The 19,070-nt window shown below is 54.7% G+C and overlaps 1 protein-coding gene across 2 annotated transcripts in view; it reads left to right on the top strand.

Annotated features, from left to right (window-relative positions):
* The first annotated feature begins 4,412 nt into the window (after nucleotides 1-4,412).
* The window catches only part of SH2D3C (SH2 domain containing 3C), a 32,907-nt gene continuing 18,249 nt past the window's right edge, over nucleotides 4,413-19,070 (top strand). The window contains exons 1-2 of one of the 2 annotated variants that reach the window (XM_082470196.1): nucleotides 4,413-6,504; nucleotides 8,551-9,028. In XM_082470196.1, coding sequence (XP_082326322.1) covers nucleotides 6,408-6,504; nucleotides 8,551-9,028 — 575 coding nt within the window. In that variant the 5' untranslated portion in view covers nucleotides 4,413-6,407. Of the gene's footprint in view, nucleotides 6,505-8,550; nucleotides 9,029-11,056; nucleotides 11,183-19,070 lie in introns of those variants that run through there. The other variant, XM_082470197.1, reaches the window with a different exon arrangement.

The raw sequence follows: 19,070 nt of genomic DNA on the forward strand, positions 1-19,070 counted from the left end.
CCCCAGCCTCGCCCTCCCCTCCCCCTCCTCCCGCCCCCTCACTCCTCCCTCCCACCCTTCGCGGCCGCACCTGCCGCCGCCGCCGCCGCCGCCGCCGCCGCCGCCGCCGCCGCCGCCGCCGCCGCCGCCGCCGCCGCCGCCCGCCCGCTCGTTCGCCCGCTCGTTCGCCCGCTCCCTGTCCGCCCGCCGCCCTCGGCGCGTCACCGCCCGCGGCCCCTCCTCCGCCTTCGGAGGTGGGGCCCCGCGCTCTACACCTGGCTGCGGGGCGACTCGCCGCGTGCCTCAGTTTACCTACACGTGCTAGCTGCCGCGGGGAGCCCCTTCCTCCCCAGCTCGGGGTGCACCCCCTCACAGGCGAAGGCGGGAGGTGCCGAGGGAGCGGCCTCCGGCCTGGGGAGGAGAGAACGGCCCCCACCGCCGCCTCCCCGGGCCCCTGCCACCCGCCGTTGATATGGCAACTGATAGCCGCCAGGGGGCGCGGCGACATTGGTGGCGAAGAGCGAGCAAAGCCCAGGCTTTCCAGCCCTGGACCCCCTGTTCTCCGGGAGGCAGGGATGAAACCCACAGGACCCCCGTCCCCGCTGAGCTGCGCCCGAGCTGGTCGCGCCCCGGGTCAGTAGTCACAAAAGTAGCTAGCATTTACTCTGCACCCTTGTGTGCGCAGGAAGTGCTGGGCGTTCCTGCTGAATCCTTAATCAACAGCCCCATAGTCAGGATCACTAACCAATTTTAGAGAAGAGCACATTGAGGCTCAGAGAGGTGAGGTCATTTGCTCAAGGTCACACGGTGACAAAGCTGGGACTCGAACCTTGTCTGTCTGAGTCTGAAGAGGATTCTCTTGACTCAGGCTATTTACAGTCTGTCCAGGAGGACAGCAGTCGTGCTGTTTGAGGCCTGTTGTCCTTATGTGCCAGGCACCAAGCCCACCATTCACCCATCTCCTTCTCTGGTCCTGTGCCCCCTTTCCCTACCCTGGCCCTTCCCCAGCATCTTTCTGATACCTTTCTGGCTCCAGGAGCCTCCTCTTTCTTCCTCCAGCCCTACTCAAAAACCAGCCCCCAACAAGGCTGTCTTTCCAACTCCTCTGCACCTCTTCTACCTGGCCCTCCTCTCCAAGCCTCGGCCAATGGATCCTGAGTCCTGTCCTCCCCAGTCTGCCCTCTCCATCTGTCCCCCTCGGAGCACCCGCCAGATCATTCTGAAGTGGAGTCTGTATGTATTTCCCTCCACCGTCTTCAGGAAAAACCAAATTGTGACATTTGAGGCTCTTTCCATCTTCCCTCATGGGCTGTGGCCACACTGTTTCCTGCCCCCTGGGCCTCCTTGCCTTCAGGGCTGTGCTCTCTGATTGCACCCCAGTACCTTTTCTACCTGCAGGAAGTCCCCCGCACCGGTTGCTCTCCACCTCTTAGCTCACATGGCTTGGCCTTGAAGCTTCCTTGTAGGAGCAGTCAGGAATGGGTCTGGTGATCCTGGTGTCCCAAGAGACCCTGTTCTGCCATGGGGGACCCTGCCAGGGAAGGTCTTGAGGGTCAGGTGAGGAGCAGAGAGCACTCTCCTGAAGGCAGTGTAGACCAGCAGGGGTTTGAGGCATGTCAGGGAGTGATCTGGGGTCAGCTTCTTGGGCACACTATTAGAAGCAGAGTGGCCATTGGCTAAATTGGGGGTGGGGAGGGCAAGGAGGGAGAAAATAACAATTGTAGGGCTTCCCTGGTGGCGCAGTGGTTGAGAATCCGCCTGCCAATGCAGGGGACACGGGTTTGAGCCCTGGTCTGGGAAGATCCCACATGCCTCAGAGCAACTGGGCCCGTGAGCCACAATTACTGAGCTTGCGCGTCTGGAGCCTGTGCTCCGCAACAAGAGAGGCTGCGATAGTGAAAGGCTCGCGCACCGCGATGAAGAGTGGCCCCCGCTTGCCACAACTAGAGAAAGCCCTCGCACAGAAACGAAGACTCAACACAGCCATAAATAAATTAATTAATTAATTAAAAAATAAAACAATTGTAGTAAGTACAATTTATCAAGGGAAAATAAATGGTCCAAGCTGTACGCTTTGCACTTCATGGGAATTATCTCAATTCTCACTCAGCAATATTATACTATTATTACCTCTATTGTACTCAGAAGGACTGAAATTCAGAAGTGCCATCATTGGCCAGGGTCAAATGGCTGGCCAGTTGCTGGTATTTGAACCAGGTTAGTCTGGTGCCAACCCCAAGCAATTACCCGTGTCAGGACCCCACCCATCTGGGCTGAGGGTGGAGTTAGGGCACAGTCATGGCACAGTCATGTCACAGCACCACTGGCTGGGTGCCTTGGATGCCGGTGGGAGGTGTGGGAGGGGATAGTAGCATTGGAGGGGGTAGCTCTGCCGTGGGCTTGTGTGGCTTCCACCATCAGACTCTCAGGCTGGGGCCCCTACTTGTTTCTCACGAGCCCTCCCTAAGTCACATCCTGTGGGCAGAGGCCTCAGCAAAAGTTCCGGTGGTGTCACCTCCTCCACCCCACCATCCCTGGCCTGAAACCTGACATCGCCAGTCACTTCCCCTCAGGGCCTCAGGCCCTCAGCCCTCCCTTGGGAAGGAAGGCAGGCAGGAGCAGTCAGAAGCCCTTCAGAAGGCTGCCCAGGTGAAAGTGAGAAGAAATTAGGTCCTAGCCAGAAACAATTTCTCACTGACTTTGACTTCTGATTTGCTGGTTTGAGGGAAATGTTTCCTGTTTCCATGGATCAGCTAAGCTGGCAAAGCAGGGCATGTGGCCAATACTCAGGAATGTTTGCCGATTGACTGACCAGGCTCTGAGAGAGCCTCTGGTCCTGCTGCCATTTAGCAGTTAGGGAAACTGAGGCACAGAGTAGGAAAGGGAGCCACTGGCCAGCTGTTTGACCCTGGCCTGGACCCTCTGTTTTCCTCCCCCGAGTAGGAACAGGGTACGGGGCATATTGAGAGAAGAAGAAAGGCTCGTGGGGTGGGGTGCTCTTGGCTGCCGGTCTGTCTGGGGAGACAAGGGGTCACTGGATAGGGGGATACAGGACAGAGAGTGGCTGTGTGATGCCCACAGCCCTGCAATCCCATGGACATTCTGCCCACACCGGCTGGGTACTGACTGTGCCCGGCCCCATGTTGTTATGTGTCAGACCCCTAGAACTTTATAGCACCCCTCTTAGGAAGTTGCTATTATGGGGCCAAAGTTACAGAAGAAGAAACTGAGGTTAGGAGTGGTGAAGTGGCCTGCCCAAGGCCACGCAGCGAGGGAGCTATGGAGCTGGGATTCAAAGCCAGGTCTCTTTGTCCCCCAATATAAGACAACTGGGTCAAGCTGGGGAAAGGTATCTACTGAGTGCTACAGTATAGCAGGCCTGAGGCCAATATGGATGCATGAGGCCAGTTCTTCTCTCAACGGAGCATGAGGTCTGTTTGGAACATGCATATAAAGACAAAAGTGAATGTAATACAGATGATAACTCTCAGTGTAAACGTGTTATTTCGTTGCCACAGGATATTGTGAGGGATGTTGTATTTGTCCAGTTTTACTGATGAGAAAAATGAAGCTCAGAGAGTTGATGTGACTTGCCCGAGGTGGGGTCTGAACTCAGGTTTGCCTGGGTCCAACGCCTTTGACTATGACATTGAAAGCCTCCAATCCCTGATAGCACCTGGTCAGATTGCAGACAACGGTGTCATAGACTTGGGGGGAGGAGGGCAAGGAGGGACGGGACAGAAATCAGAGCAGGGTTCCTGGGGCACTATGGCTCAATCAGACCTCAGGGACTCAGTGGAGGCAAAAGGTAGAGCCAGTGGAGGGACAAGTGGCATTCTGAGTGCGGGTCTGGCCCAAGCAAAGGCCTGGAGGTGGGAAAGCGCTTGTGCGTTCAGCGCTGCAGAGTGGGGCTGGGCTGGCCTCCAGCACCGGCTGAGGAGGGCCTGGGGGACAGCCACCCGCCAGCAGGTCCCCAGCCACACTCCCAACGGCCACTCGAGGCAGCACAAAGAGGGCTCTGAGCTCAGCGGAGCCGCCACACTGAGCCACCACACTGAGCCCCATTCATCCTCTCAGGGATGCAGCAACTGACCTGGCACCTGGGCCAACGGCAGGGCTAGCCTGGCACTGACAAGGCCCCTCCACCATGGCAACAGAGCCTCGTCGTGGCTGGGACTCCCAGGTTTCACACCACGTGCCTGCCCTGGGGTTTTCCTGGCCTGCGCCAGTCTGCCCCTGGCCTGAACCACCCCCATCCCTCAGCAACAACCACCAGGGTTTGCTGAGGCCACAGTGTACTGGCCCGGGTCATCATTTGCTCCTTTCGTCTTCCCAACAACTCCAGGAAGTGGAGGCTACTGTGACCCCATTTCACAGATGAGGAAACTGAGACTCAGAGAGGTAAAGTCTCTTATGGAGGATCACACGGCAAGTCGGGAGTGGGCCTGGCCAGGAAGCCAGCACTGGCTGATGCCACAGCCTCAGCATTTAGCCCAAATCACTGTGACTGCCTCTTGGAAGAGAAGCTGGCGGACCCACCCTCCACCTCCCACCAGGAAGACCCCCAGCTACCACCAGGCCACAGGCCCCTCTCCCTTTTCTGACAACAACCCAGAGATGGGAAGGGACACTGGCCTGGGAGTTAGAACACCCGGGTATCTGTCTGTCTAGTCTCTGCTCCTCTTTAGCCTCAGTTCCCTCATCTGTGAAATGGGACAGTACCAGGATCATCTCACAGGGCTGTGACGATCTGTAGGGGCTTCCAGCTCCATGCCTGGCTCATGGTCAGTGCTCAGTAGAGGGAGCTGGAGTTGTACCCCTCCTTATCCTCCTAAGGCCATGGTCCACAAATCCCATCCTTTCATTTGAACTTTGAACACCTGTCCCATCCAGGCCTGTTTGCTGCCTCTGTCTCACAGGCTGTGTCCCTTTTCCCTCCAGGGCCTCAGGTTCCCCCTCATCCCATCGAGAAGGTTCAGCAGACCTTTCCCCCGCCAAGGTCTATCATCCAGCTGCCAGAGGGTGGCGGGAGTTATGAGTGTGGAAGTTAGGACCTCAGGCTCCACAGCTGGACAGGCAGATCCCAATTCCAGGTAACTTGACTTTGGTGGGGTGGGGCTCAGTTTCCACATCAGTAGAATGAGGACAAGAGAAACAACATTTGCCTCTTAGGGCAGAAGAACTGAGCCCTGTGGCTGCACATACTAAGTGACCAGAAAACGTTAGTCGTTAGTAGTCATTATTTTTATGGAGGATGCAGGATGGGCCCCATCTGACCTTGAACTTCCCCTATCACAGCCCCAGTTGCCAGCCCTGGGGCCAGGATAATAATGTCCAATCATGCTGGAGCCTCTGGGGGTTGACTGCATACCTTGCACTTGTGCCTATTCTAGAGATTAGGTGACTGAGGCTTCAGAGGCAGAAGTAACTTGTCAGCAGCACTCAGAGCCAGGATTTGAAGCTCCTGGTCTTTCAGCTGCACCGCCCCCAGCAGCTGCTGAAAGCCTCCACAGGTGTCAGGGACAACCTGTGTAGGAGAGGTTTCGTTTCCTCATCTCTGTCCTGTCCACGTGAGCGCACACACACATACACACACACACACACACACACGGGGGTTGTAGGGTGGAAAAACACCAGACTGTGGGTTAAGGGGCCTGAAAGGGCAAGTTGTAACCCAGTCTGTGCCACCAACCCACTGTATGACCTGGGGCAATCCTTCTGCCTGTCTGTGCCTCGGTTTTCCTATCTTTGTACAATGGGGTGGTGGACTAAATTATCGCCATGTCCCTGCTAGCTTGAAAAGGAGTATAGTGGGCACTGATTCTGTGCCAGGCTTTGCACCAAGCACTGTACTCTGTGAGGTGGGCATTGCAAATACCCCCTACTCACAGAGAGGAAACTGAGGCTCCGGGAGGTGAGTTCCCTAGTCCAGGATCACACAGTGACAAAGTGGCCAGCCAAGACTTGAATTTGGGTCTGGGTGGTCCCAGAGCCCACAGGCCAAACCATGGCACTCTCCTATCCACCGCAGCCAGTGCATCCCCCAGCACTGAGGCTTAGAATAAACCCCCCTGCCCTCAGGCCTGACTCCCTGCACCCTCCCAGCCTGCTGGCCAGACCCCCTGACAGCTGTTGGCAGGTCCCCAGAGGCCCCCAGCCCAGTGGGCTCTGTTCCCAGAGTCTGTGGTTTATTTCCCAGACCTTCCAGATCTCACGCGCTTGCGGTCCGTCCCCTGCCTCCCCGAGGCCGAGGCCAAGGAGGAGGCCCACAGGGGCCGGGACTGGGGGAGGCCCCTGCCTCCGCCCCCTGCAGAGAGGATGGGGAGGGTGGGGCTGTGGGAGTTTCACTGGTTTAAAAATACACAGAGGAAGCGAGTGAGAGGGCGCGAGAAAGGGGAAGGGGAGGTGAGGGAGGCATCTCAACGTTGATGTCCAGAGTTTCGAGTGGCCGCTTGCCTTCCAGCGGGGGCTTTGCACGACTGGCGAAGATGACGGAGGGGACGAAGAAGGCCAGCAAAAAGTTCAGTGAGTGCAGGGTGCCGTTTGCACTGTCCTTCATCCCTCTGTCTGTCCGTCCATCTCAGCCTCTCTGTATTTGCTTCTTCATCACTCTACCTCGTTTCTGTTTTTCTTTCTGTCCATCTCTGTCTCTCTCCAGAGGCCTCTGTTTCTGAGTTTCCAGTCGCCATCTCTCCATCACTGGCCCGGTGTCTCTCTCTCTCCAGCTGGTTAGGCTCTCCATCTCTGTTCTTCTCTGGTCTGTCTCTGCCCGTCTCTACTTCTCTGTCTCTCCCCACCCCAACTCTCAGTCTCTCCATTCGTCTGCGTGTCCTCTGGCTCCCTTTGACCTCATGGCTGGGCCAGGGAAGACCTCCACACAGCCCACCCCCTGCCTCTGGGCCTGGTTCACATGGGGTCTCAGGCTGGGAGTTGCTGTGGCTGAGGCGGGGGGAGGGGTGTGTGCCATGAGATACTGTCCCATGTCCCCATCAGCAGTGACGCTGGGACCCAGAGCAACTCAGTGAGGGGCCACACCCACCCATCACTTCTCCTCCAGGTTGGCGATCCCTTCCTGATTCCAGCAAACTTCGGTTTCCCCTGATTCTTCTGATCTGACAGCACAGGAGGAGGGTAGACAGGGCAAGGATTATGACTGTATTCCACAGATGAAAAGACTGAGACCAAGACACTTGCCTGAGGTCATATGGGGCTACAGAGCAGGGCTCGATCTCAAGTTCCTGGACTCTGGGCCTCAGTTTCCCTCCCTGCCCCACTACTGTTTCCTCCAGACCCCCAGTCCCCAGGGGACAAAACAAGTGGTGCTGAGAAAGAAGGCAGTCGTTGGCACAATTTCTGCCCCATGGTATAGCTTTCTAAGAGCAGAGCCTCAGCATCTTCTGACAGCATTTGTCAGGAGGCAGAGAATAAGACCAAGTGAGGGGGTGGGCAGGACTGGGAGGAAAGCCCCAGAACACTGACCCCAGCAATCCAGAGCCCTGGGCCCTTGTCCAGGCTCAGCCTTGCTTTGTGATCCTGGGCAAATTCCTTCCCCTCTCTGGGCCTGTTTTCTGTCTGGTCAGATGGGGGCATCCCACCTATATATTCCATCATGGTTGTGAGGACCTGAGGAGGCACAGGATGCCGAGGAAGTGGAAAATGCCAGGGTTTTTCCTTTTTGCTTATCTGGAGGCTGTAGTGAAGTCAGTCAGATGGTGGTGGCTGCGAGGAGGGGCAGTCTCACAGCTGGGGACAGGGAGGAGGGAACTCGCATGCACCCCTGCGGAAACGAGGAGATGGTATCACCCGAGCACTGCTGCCTGAGTCCCAACACCAGGCTCAGCTGACAGGAAGGACAGAACCGCAGGGAGTGGGACCCTCAGGCTCCCGACAACCCCCTTCTCATTTCATCCTCACCTCAGGGGCACAGAGCTTCATTCAAACGCCCCCTCCCCACCCCAACACACACGTCACACACACACACACACACATATACATGCTTCACCTCCCGCTGTGTGACCTCGGGCAGGTCATGTCACAGCTCTGAACCTCAATTTCCTCATCTGGAAAATGGGGGATTAAACTTGTGTCATGGAGTTGTGTTGAGAATTCAGTGAAGTAATTAATGCATGCAGCATGTCTGACAAATGCAGAGGCATTTATTGTGATAACCATCATCATCTTCATTACTTCTTATGGAGGTTATTCTGTGTGTCAGGTACCGTGTTAAGCATGTTATTTACATGCTGAGTTCATGCTTTTCTTCAGTTCTCCCATTGCCCATAGGAGATGGGTACTATAATCTCTATTTGACTGATGTGGCGAATGGGGCTCAGAGAGGTCAAGTGACTTGCCTAAGGTCACACAGCTAGGATGTGGAATTCAAGGGATTCAAGCCCAGGGCTATGCGATTCCAGAGCTGCCATATTATACCATAACAGTTAGAGGGGGTGTCAGTGAAACTCCTAACCCTCCTTGGACCGTCAATGAGTGGAACTGCACGAATATTTTATTGTTAGTATTATTAGTGCTGGCAATATCATTAACTTCTTTCCCTCCCCTTCCCCCTGCCAGAGTTCTTCAAGTTCAAGGGCTTTGGGAGTCTCTCCAACCTTCCTCGGTCCTTCACTCTGAGACGATCTTTGGCCTCCACCAGCATCCGGCCCCATCTGGAGGCTGACACCTTTGACGCCACACAGGATGACATGGTGACAGTCCCCAAGAGCCCCCCAGCCTATGCCCGCTCCAGCGACATGTACAGCCACATGGGCACCATGCCTCGCCCCAGCATCAAGAAGGTTCGGGACCAACAGGCCACCCAGGAGGCCCCGGAGGTTGGCCCTGAGCCCCATGTGGTGCCCCGAGGGCTGCCTGACCCCCCAGGCTTGGAGGCAGCCAAGAAGGTGGTGGTGGGGACCAATGCCCCCGTGGAGGACACCCCAGCAGTGGGACCCAACCCTTCAGCAGTGGAAGTGGGCACCATGAGAAAACCTGAGGAGCCCAGGGCAGACACAGAAGAGGAGCGAGACCCGAGGAACATGCTCTCAGAAAGGTAGGTGCCCATCAGGGGAGGGTGAGGGCAGGACCTACGGGGATGGTGTCTCCAGCCTCCTACGAGTAGATCCCGGAGAGGACCTCCGCAACACACACATCTGAGTAGAAACAAAACAAAACACACACACACAAACATACCTACACATTAACCAAGTGCTTACTATAGACCAGGCACTGTACTTAGCCCTTCACTTGTAATTAATTCTCAGGAAAAAAACAAAAACAAAAACAAACAGGGAAAAAAAAAACACACCCGGGGAGAAGATACTGTTATTTCCATATGACAGAAGAGGAAACTGAGATTCAGAGAGGGAATGTCATCTGCCCCAGTCAGGGTGCACATCTAGCAAATGACAAACTTAGGACTTGAACTAAGACCCGCCCCCACCCCCCATTCCCACTCCGCGACTCCAAAGCCCTAGGCAGCCTCCAGCATGGACCCTCAGCTACTGGGTGGATCCAAGCCCAATCACTGGATCCCTGCCCTGGGGCCCACACCCGAATCGCCACCTTTAATTCTGCTGGACAACATTGCTCCCCTTGATCTAGAAGACCATTTGTTAACTAACTTGGTTACAGGGTGTGTTGAGTTGATGCAAAAATACAAATAGTGATGATATGACCATAGCTCTCATTTAGTCAGTACCCATTTTACTGGGTGGCAAAACAAATGTTACTCACTGAAAACTCTGTAAAAGATTGTACTATTACCCCCCCCACCCCCACCCCACCCCCCGGCCAATCTTACAGATGGGGAAACTGAGACTCAGCCAAGGTTGCAGAGCTGGGATTTGAGCAGGAATCTGCCTGCCTCCAGTGGCTGCACACTCATCCACCGCATTGTACCCACCATCTTCTAAGCCCTACAGCCATGTACTTCATGCCCTTGGGAGACCCCCTCAGCCCCCACCAAAGGAGTCCCTGGCTTTTCTTTTCTTTTTTTCCAGTTTATTTCTTTTTTTTTTTAATTTATTTTTTTATACAGCAGGTTCTTATTAGTTATCTATTTTATACATATTAGTGTATATATGTTAATCCTAATCTCCCAATTCATCCCACCACCACCCCCGCACCCCCAGTCCCTTGCTTTTCAACCCTCAGAGCCTTTGTCTAAACCATACTGGTCAGATGTACCTACTGAAATAAAGAGGGGGAAAAAAATCTGAGCAAAAGTAACTCTAGGGTTGGTTCTGGGACCTCTCTTGAGTGACTTTGCCCTGAGACACCAAGCACAGCTTCTGTGTGCTGGGGTAATTGGTCCTTCAGTGGGGAGCAGGACCTTGTAAAGCTGCAGAGTGAATCCGGTCCAGACGCTGCCTCTTACTGACTGCATGACCTTGGACAAGTCTGTTCCCTTCTCCGAGCCTCACTTTTCTCATCTGATAAATGGGCACAACGATAGCACCTACCTTGTAGGGTTGTGGTGAGAATTCAAGAGTAACATACTTGTAAAATCTTAGCACAGCGCCTGACACACCACAAACAACTCGGTAAATGGGAGTGCTTACGTTTATGATGAATAAAACTAATGCTTTTCCACCATCTCTGGCTGCTCCAGGCTGCCTTCTCTGGCCATCCCCTCTTAAATTCGGCCTCATTCGGGTGTGGAGCAAGGATTGTATGCAGGGTAGCGGGCCTCATAGTTCCGGGGGCGTTCTGAGGTAACCAAAGTCTGAGAAGCGCGCTGAGGGTTTGCGGAAGCGGGGCGGGGCGGGGCGGGGCGTGGTGAATGGGCGTGTGCAGGGGGCGTGGCCCTCCCATGCGGCGCGGGGACTGTTGGGGAAGGTGGCCTCGGAGTGGGGCGGGGCGAGGCGGAGGGGGTGTGCTCGGGGGCGTGGCCTTTCCTCTCCGACCTGACAGATGGGGAGAGGGCGGAGCGAGACAGCAGGCGGAGGGCGTGTCCGAGGCGGGGCGTGTCCTTCCCGGAAGGAGGAGTAGGCGGTGGAGCGCGCCCAGGGAGGGCAGAGGGGCGTGTCCGAGGCGTGGCCTACAGGCCAGGCTCCTCCCCAGGAGTCCTGCTGTAAGCTCCGCAGCTCCGTATCCTGAGAAAGGCGGGAGCCGTCGAGCAGAGGAGGTCCCTGGGCTGCAGGCCGCGACGACAGGGAACTATGACTGCGGTGGGCCGAAGGTGCCCCGCACTGGGACCCAGAGGGTGAGTGACCGAGCTGGGACCGAGGGGGCCGCCGCCGGGGAACGGGAGTTGTCTAAGAGGGAAATCCGTGCCCCTGGGGCAGCTGACAAACCTGGGTGTGAGTTTAGCATCAGGGACTTTTAAACTTTCTTTTGGTGTAACTCTATCCCCAGCCTCTCCCGGCACAGGTTGGGCATCTTCTGGTCACGACAGTACCAGGAGAGAGGCACTATTACTATCTCCAGTTTTCAGATGAGGAAAGAGAGGTTTACTTGCCCAGTTTGACACAACTAGTGAAAGTCAGAGCTAGGGTTTAACTCCACCTTCCTGGACCAGGCCCTCAACGACTAGGTAACCCATTCCCCTCCAGCAGGTCTTGAGACACCTTGAGAATGCCAAGTCTAGGACCCAGCCTTCCTCCCCTGTGGGCAGAGATGGTCCTGGCAGTGCCTCTGGCATCAAGCCTGGCTTAGAGCTAACAGAGGAAATAGGGAGACTCTCCCTTCCCCCCCTAATCATCTGGAGTGTCCAGGGGTCCTGAGGGGGGTGGAGTGAGCAGATCAGATTGAGCCCTTTCCTGGTGCCCTGGGACCCAGTGTCCCACCTGCTCTCCAGGCCAAGTAGGAGTCCAGGAATTGTTGAACATTTCTTCTAGGAGCCTGTGAAGCCCAGATCTGTGCTGGAGTCAGGCGACCTGCTTTGCCTGTGTGATCTCAGGCTTGTCCTGCCCTACTGTGGGCCTCAATCTCCCCAACAGCCAAGATGGGCCTGGGATGGTCTCTGAGGATCCATCCAGCTTGGGAACAAGGGTATTTGAGAACTGCCACTGAGTAAGACTGGGAGCCTCATTCCTGAGTGTCCCAAGGGGGTCATCCCAGTGGTCGTTCAGGGAGCAGTGTAAGCTGGGGAAGACGTGTCCCTCCCCTACCCCCTGGGAAGCAGGTTGCACCTGGAGCAAAAGGAAGGAAGGGGAAGAGGTGAGGCTGCAGGAGTTTCCTGGTGCCCTGTTCCCTGCTGAGATCATGGGGGATGCAGAGGAAGGAGGGAGGAGGGGCCAATAGAATGGGAATGAAGGGCCTTTAGCTCCCAAAAAGGAGAGCACCAGCCCAGTCTCCCCCCATCCCCCGGCACCCTCAGCCTTCTGCAGGGAAATAGTGGGTCCAGAGAACCCTGACACTCTACCTTCAGTCCATGTTATAGAGGAGGAAGCAGAGTCTCAGAGAGGGAAGGGAGGTCCCCCAACACCCCACACCCACACACGCACAGAGGAATTGTCAGGCCAGGGTCCCACCAGAGGACAACTGGCTGGCCCCGCCTGGAACACTCAATGGGTGCCATCTACCACATTTTACCAGCGAGGAGACTGAGGTTCAGAGAGAGAAAGGGACTTTCCTGGGGTCACAGAGAGATTAAGTGTCAGAGCCTAGATTTGATTCTGTCCTGACCAACTCCCAAGCCCAAGCACTTAACCACTAGGCCACATTTCACCTCCTGCAAGTAAAAATCTCAGAGCTGTCTCTACCATTACTTCAAATGACTTCCCATACCCCCCTGAAAAGGCGGTAATAGGAGCCCATTTTACAGATGAAGACATCGAGGTTTTGTGAGGTTAACAGCTTGCTCGAGATGACACAGTTGAGTTGGAATTTCATTCATTTTAATAGTTACTGAGATGCAACTATCCCTAGGCATTCTTCTAGGTCCTGGGGAGACAGCAGTGAGCACAGCAGGCAAAACCCTGCTCTCAAGGAGCCCCCATTCTAGTGTGGGGGAGACAGACGATAAACAAGACAATGAGTTACCCAGTCAGCCAGAAGAGAAAAGCACTACGGAGAAAGATTCAAATCAAGTAGGGGAACTGGCCTTGGAGGGTAGTGGCTGGTGGTGGCAATTTAGGAAGGTTAGCCAGGAAAAAAGTCTCAGTGAGAAACTGATGTTTGAGCAAAGGAGATGAGGGAACAGACCCTCTTTTTTTTTTTTTTTTAGTTGAAATATAGTTGATATGCAATATTATATTAGTTTCCGGTGTACTGGGAACAAACCATCTTGATATCTGGGGAAGGGTATACTAGGCCGAAGGAATAGCAGGTACGAAGGCCCTGAGGTGGGAGCATCCTTGGCATGTTTGAGGAGCAGCAGAGAGCAAGATGGGGGCTGGGGAAAGGAGTGGTGGAAATGAGGCCAGAAAGGAAATGGGTTCAGATAAGTAAGGCCTGGAAGGCCCGGCAAGGACCTGGCTTTGACTCTGAGCGAGTTGCAGCCGTTGCTGGCCTCAAGCAGAGGAAGGCCCCACTCTGACTTATGTTTTACGAGGACTTCTCCTTTAAGGAGGATTTGACCGCAGTCCTACTCATTCTAAAGTGTCTCACCTGAACATCCTTTCCTGCCTCCCAGAGACCCAGGTCCCTCCACTCCACTTCCAGGGCTGTTCAGAAGGAAACTGAGATGTGGAGAAGGAAGCACCCTGGCCGGGGGCACCCTGTGTTGCCCATGCCCCAGCCCTGGTGCCAGGCATTGAGAACAGGCCAAGACCCCCGTCCCCACCCCCCCACCATTTCCTTTCGGAATGTTGATTCTGGTCCAAGAATTCCCAACACTCCCCAGAGTCCCACGACCCTCTCGGCCCTGCAAAGTGACGTCAGCTGCCGGGCATCTGGTAGTGATTACCCACCGGGGGAGGGGGCTGTGGTGGGCTCAGCCCATTCAGCCTCCTCAGACTCTGGGCGGCTGGTCCTCGTCTTCCAAAGGGGCCCAGCTGCTCCTGGCTCTCATTTCCTGTGGAGACTTTCTCACAGCCCTTGAGACCCCCAGACGCCTGAGGCTGTGGGAACTGCGCTGGCTCGGGAAGGATGGACGGTCCCCCCACCAACCCCAGCTGGAGCCACATCCCCTCAAACCCTTAGGGGACTCTGTTTACAGAATGCTGGACGTATGTGGCGTGAGAGCTGGGGAAGAAAGGGGTCGGCTACATCAGCGGCTCAGAGGCCCACTGACTGTCTTTACAACATTGAGAAACCCCCTTCCCTTCTCTGACCCTCAGTTTCCCCATCTGTAAATTGGGGACAATAACAGCACCTGCTTCACAGGGTCATCGTGAGGACTAGACAAAGTAAAGCATTTATCCTGGACCTGGCCCGAGGAAGTACCGGTGCACAGGATGCTCAGGCGATCACCACACCCATTTATAGAAGAGGAAACTGAGGCCCAACAAGGGGGATTCGCCCAGGGTCACACAGCCTCCTCCCTCCCAGCTGAGGGCCCTCTCCAGAGCCCCCGAGGGTCTTTCCTCTGTCCATGCCCACTCCATTTCCTCTTCCTGATGTTGATTCTGGGCTCCTGGTCTGGTCAAAATATTCTTTTTCTTCACTTTCCCCTCCCCAGTGTCCCCCATCTCCATCCAGGAGCAGTCCCCATCATCTGGGGGAGCCTGCCTCGGGCAAGGAATAAAGCAGAGCCAACCCAGGGCAAGGAATAAAGCAGAGCCAACCCAGGGCAAGGAATAAAGCAGAGCCAACCCAGGTCTCGTCTGAGCAGCTCTGCGCCCTTCTGTAAAGTGGGGCTTCCACACAGGCATTCAGTCGTCTTCCCCATTTGCTCTTCTCCAGCAGCTGTTAAGTCTCAGCAGCTCTTGGGACTGACTTCTCAGCTCTGCCCTGGGATGAGCGGCCCCTGATCTGTCCTCTCCTCACAGAGCTGGGACCCTTTCTGAAGCTCCGCTGGGGAGCTCACCCCTGTCAAGGAGACTGAGGGCGCAGAATGGTGGAGAGGAGGAAGGACGTCTCCAGGACGGTGGTGGCCCATCGTACAGGAAAGGGGGCAGGGCAGAGGCTAAAGCCAAACGCCTTCCTGGCAGGGAATCCCAAAGGCCCCTTGGCTGGGTGTCCCCAGAGAGATGGGGCTTTCCACCCCAGCTCTCTCTGCTCAGGGCCTTTAAGGACTAAGGAGCATAGAGCAGGGTTGCCTCTCTGCCCCGGGTGAGTGAAAGTCGGAGTGAAGGAGGGAGAGTATCTTCAACCCCCCAGGAGGAGCAGGATGGGAGGTTTCATTTGGGGGGTGGTGGTGCTGGGGCGACGAGAGGAACCACAGGGGATAAGGAACCTCCCACCTTTCCTTCTCATAGGATCCTTGCAGCCCCTCTGGGAAGACAGTTAAAATATGCCCATTTCACAGATGAGGAAGTTGAAGCTCAGAGAGGGGAGGGCAGGGGGAAAGCTGGGAAGCATGAGGCAGACGTTGGGGAAATCTCCACTCAAGGCCATATGACCACACCCCAGGGAGCAAAGTGGGGGACAGACAGAGGGCAGGGAGGCTGCAGGGCTCTGCAGGGCAAGGCTGCCCATGGTGAGGGAGGGACAAGGTGGAACAGGATGGCAGCCTCTCCTCCAGGGTCCCTGGGGGAGCCTCGCCCTTCCCTCCTGGCCAGGATGGAGACCCTGAAGGTAAAGCTCAGACCAAAACCTGCACTGGGGAAATAAAAGATAATGGACTCGAATGACTGGTCATTAATTCAATTAATTAAGCTAATATATGCAATGAGTGGTACTAGTTATAAGAACAAATCAGCTAATACAGGCAATTAAAGGGGTTGGTTATTTAAATAATTAATGCAGCTGATTAATGGAACTGATTTAGCTCAGTTGTCACTATTATTTATTAATTGATTTCGCCACTAATATTAGAGGGGAAGTGCCTTTTAAATCCATAAAATAAGAAATTAATTAATTGATTAATTAATTAATGGAGCTGAGTTTTATTTTTAAATTTTTTTTAAAATACGGTATTTCAGTTTCATTTTATTATTTTTATTTTTATTTTTATTTTTATTTATTTATTTATTTTTTTTTTTAAATTAATTAATCAATTAATTTATTTTTGGCTGTGTTAGGTCTTCGTTTCTGTGTGCAGGCTTTCTCCAGTTGCGGCGAGCAGGGGCCACTCTTCATCACGGTGCGCTGGCCTCTCACTGTCGCGGCCTCTCTTTTTGCAGAGCATAGGCTCCAGACGCGCAGGCTCAGTAATTGTGGCTCACGGACCCAGTTGCTCCGCGGCATGTGGGATCTTCCCAGACCAGGGCTCGAACCCGTGTCCCCTGCATTGGCAGGCAGATTCTTAACCACTGCGCCACCAGGGAAGCCCCTATTATTTTTATTTTTAAATATTTATTTATTTATTTATTTTTGGCTGCGTTGGGTCTTCGTTGCTGTGTGCGGGCTTTCTCTAGTTGCTGTGAGCAGGGGGTACTCTTCATTGCGCGGGCTTCTCATTGCAGTGGCTTCTCTATTGCGGAGCACGGGCTCTAGGCGCACAGGCTCAGTAGTTGTGCCTCGCGGGCTCAGTAGTTGTGGCTCGCGGGCTCTAGAGCGCAGGCTCAGCAGCTGTGGCGCACGGGCTTAGTTTCTCCGCAGCATGTGGGATCTTCCCGGACCAGGGCTCGAACCTGTGTCCCCTGCATTGGCAGGTGGATTCTTAACCACTGCGCCACCAGGGAAGTCCCCAGGACTTCAGCTCTTACTCTGAGTGAAACTAGGGGTCACTCCAGTGGGTTGGAGCAGAGGAAAGTCGTAAGCTGACTTTCATTTTAACAGGATTGCTCTGGCTGCTGGGGTGAGAACAAGTCAGAGGGACACAGATGTAGGCTGGGAGGCAGTGATGAGGTGGTGGCCATAGTCTGGGCAAATGATGGCAGTGGATGGTGAGCCAACATGGTCACCTTATGTCTTAGGAATCCTGGAGTGTTGTGGGGGGGCAGGGAGAGGTGATGGGGGCTGTTGGTGGCTCCAGGCCCTCAGCTTCCCGGGCCTGGGCCTCTGCCTGAGCACCCCCACTGGCTTTGGCCACCTCAGCCCACCTGCTCCCTGGGACAGGCGCCCCCTCCCCAAGGCTCTACTCCTGCCCAGAGCGTGAGGGGAAGTGAACAGGAAACCGGAGGAAGTGCTAGGCGATCCCAGTGTCCTGGCCAAGCTGTTCCCAGCAGTGGGAGGATTTCCGGTCCTGAATGGCCGGAAACACTGGGATGGGACACCTCACCCAGGAAGAGCAGGGTGGTGAGAAGGGGAGGGGTCTGTACTCCGCCCCACTCCCAGCTCGACTGGACAGAGAGAACCCAAACACCTTTGGGAGCCTGCTGGGGCCAGGCTGCAGCTTGAGGGACTATGGTTAGAGATCAGGAAGGAAGGCTAGCACCAGGGACTCTGGAATGTCACAACAGGGAGGACTGTCAGACAGCTTCTCAAGGAGGAGCGCCCGGCCTCAGGAGCTGGGGGAAGCCCTGCATGGAATTCTGCCCTGGAAACGTATACTTCACCCACAGTTTTTGTTTTGTCTTGTTTTTAGCTCAGCTGTTTTTGTTTTAAATTTATTTTATTAGATTTATCACATTTAAATTTAAATTTGGTGCTTCTGTATTTGAGGAAGCAGTTCCCTGATGTTTGACTTTCCTCCCTATTTTGCAGATGGCAATACTGAGGCCTGTGCCAGCCAGAGAACCAGGGCCCAGCCTGACAGAATTAATAATAATAGTGATGAATACTGGTTGAGGGAATTAATAATAACAACAGTGATGAATACTGGTTGAGGGTTTACTGTTCATACATTCCTTAACCAATAAAGAGTTCTTGAGCTCCTACCATGTGCCAGGCACCGTGGTGGGGGCTCACCTGTGAGCGATACAAAGTCAGTGCCCCGGTGGAGGTGTCAGGTAACTGAGTCAACAAATAAATGTAAAGTGATTGTTTCAGGCAGAGATTGAGGAAAAGAAAGCAGGGTTGAGGACAGAGAGTGAGGGACAAGGGACTATTCTTGGCAGGGTGGTCAGGGAAGTCTTCTCTGGGTTGGGGACATTAAGCAGAGCTCTAAATAAAGTAGGGGGAGGGGCAAGCTGTGTGATGATGTGGGGTGGGGCGGAGAGCGTTCCAGGCAAGGGAACAGCAAGTGCAAAGGCCCTGTGGCAAGAACGAGCTTGGCGAGGAGGCCGATGTGGCCGGGGCAGAATGAGGGACAGAATGAGGGAGGGAGGCATATTTTGGGGGTGGGAACTGATGAGGTGGGCAGTCAGATACCACCAGGGCGACGCAGGGTGTTGTAGGTTGGGGAACACATGAGCCTGTTTACACTTGTTTTTCTGGCATGAAAATGGCACCCTCTTTACTCTCACAAGGGAAGAAAAGTCTTGGTTTAGTTGATAAATTACATGGCCAGCCATTTGCAGACCATGGAGTGGGATTTAGATTTTGTTCTTTGAGAGATGGGAGGCTTGGGGATGGTTTGTGCACCGCGATCTGCTTAGCTTTTCACTTGAGCGCCGCCTGGGTGTCGGAGGGCTGTGAGGGCAGACACAGCGAGAAGGCTGCTGTGTGCTTCACAGAGGACACAGAGGGCGTACCAGATGGGGCAGGGTTGACACACGGAGAGAAGTGGTCAGGATCTATTTTGGAAGTAGAGCCACAGGATTTCCTGATGGATTGGGCGTGGAGTGTGAGTGAGAGAGGAGGTGCAGAGGACCGCAGGGTTTTGGGCCAAACAAAGCAACAAGAAGGATGAAGCTGACATCAACTGAGATGGGAATCGGATGTGGGGAGCAGGGGCGTGGTGGGGGGGGGCAGATCAGCAGTCCTGCTTTGGATATGAAAGTCAAAATGACTTCAGACATCTGAGAGGAGATGCTGAGGAGACAGTTGTGTTTCTGAGTCTGGTGTTGAAGGGGCAGGTCCAGGCTGCATCGGAGAAGGGAGGGCATTTAAAGCCGAGGACTGGGGGAAGTGGCTCACGGAAGCCCTCACAAGGAAGGGTGATATCTATTTGGCACCTGGGAAAAACAGCCACCCCCAGCCTCTGGCCTCTCCAGACCCCATCCTGACCACCTCTTAGGGGAGGGGATCAATTCCGCAGCCAAATGTCACCAGCAATGGCG

This window comes from Balaenoptera physalus (genome assembly GCF_965194825.1).
Source record: "Balaenoptera physalus genome assembly, chromosome: 7".
NCBI lineage: Eukaryota > Metazoa > Chordata > Mammalia > Artiodactyla > Balaenopteridae > Balaenoptera > Balaenoptera physalus.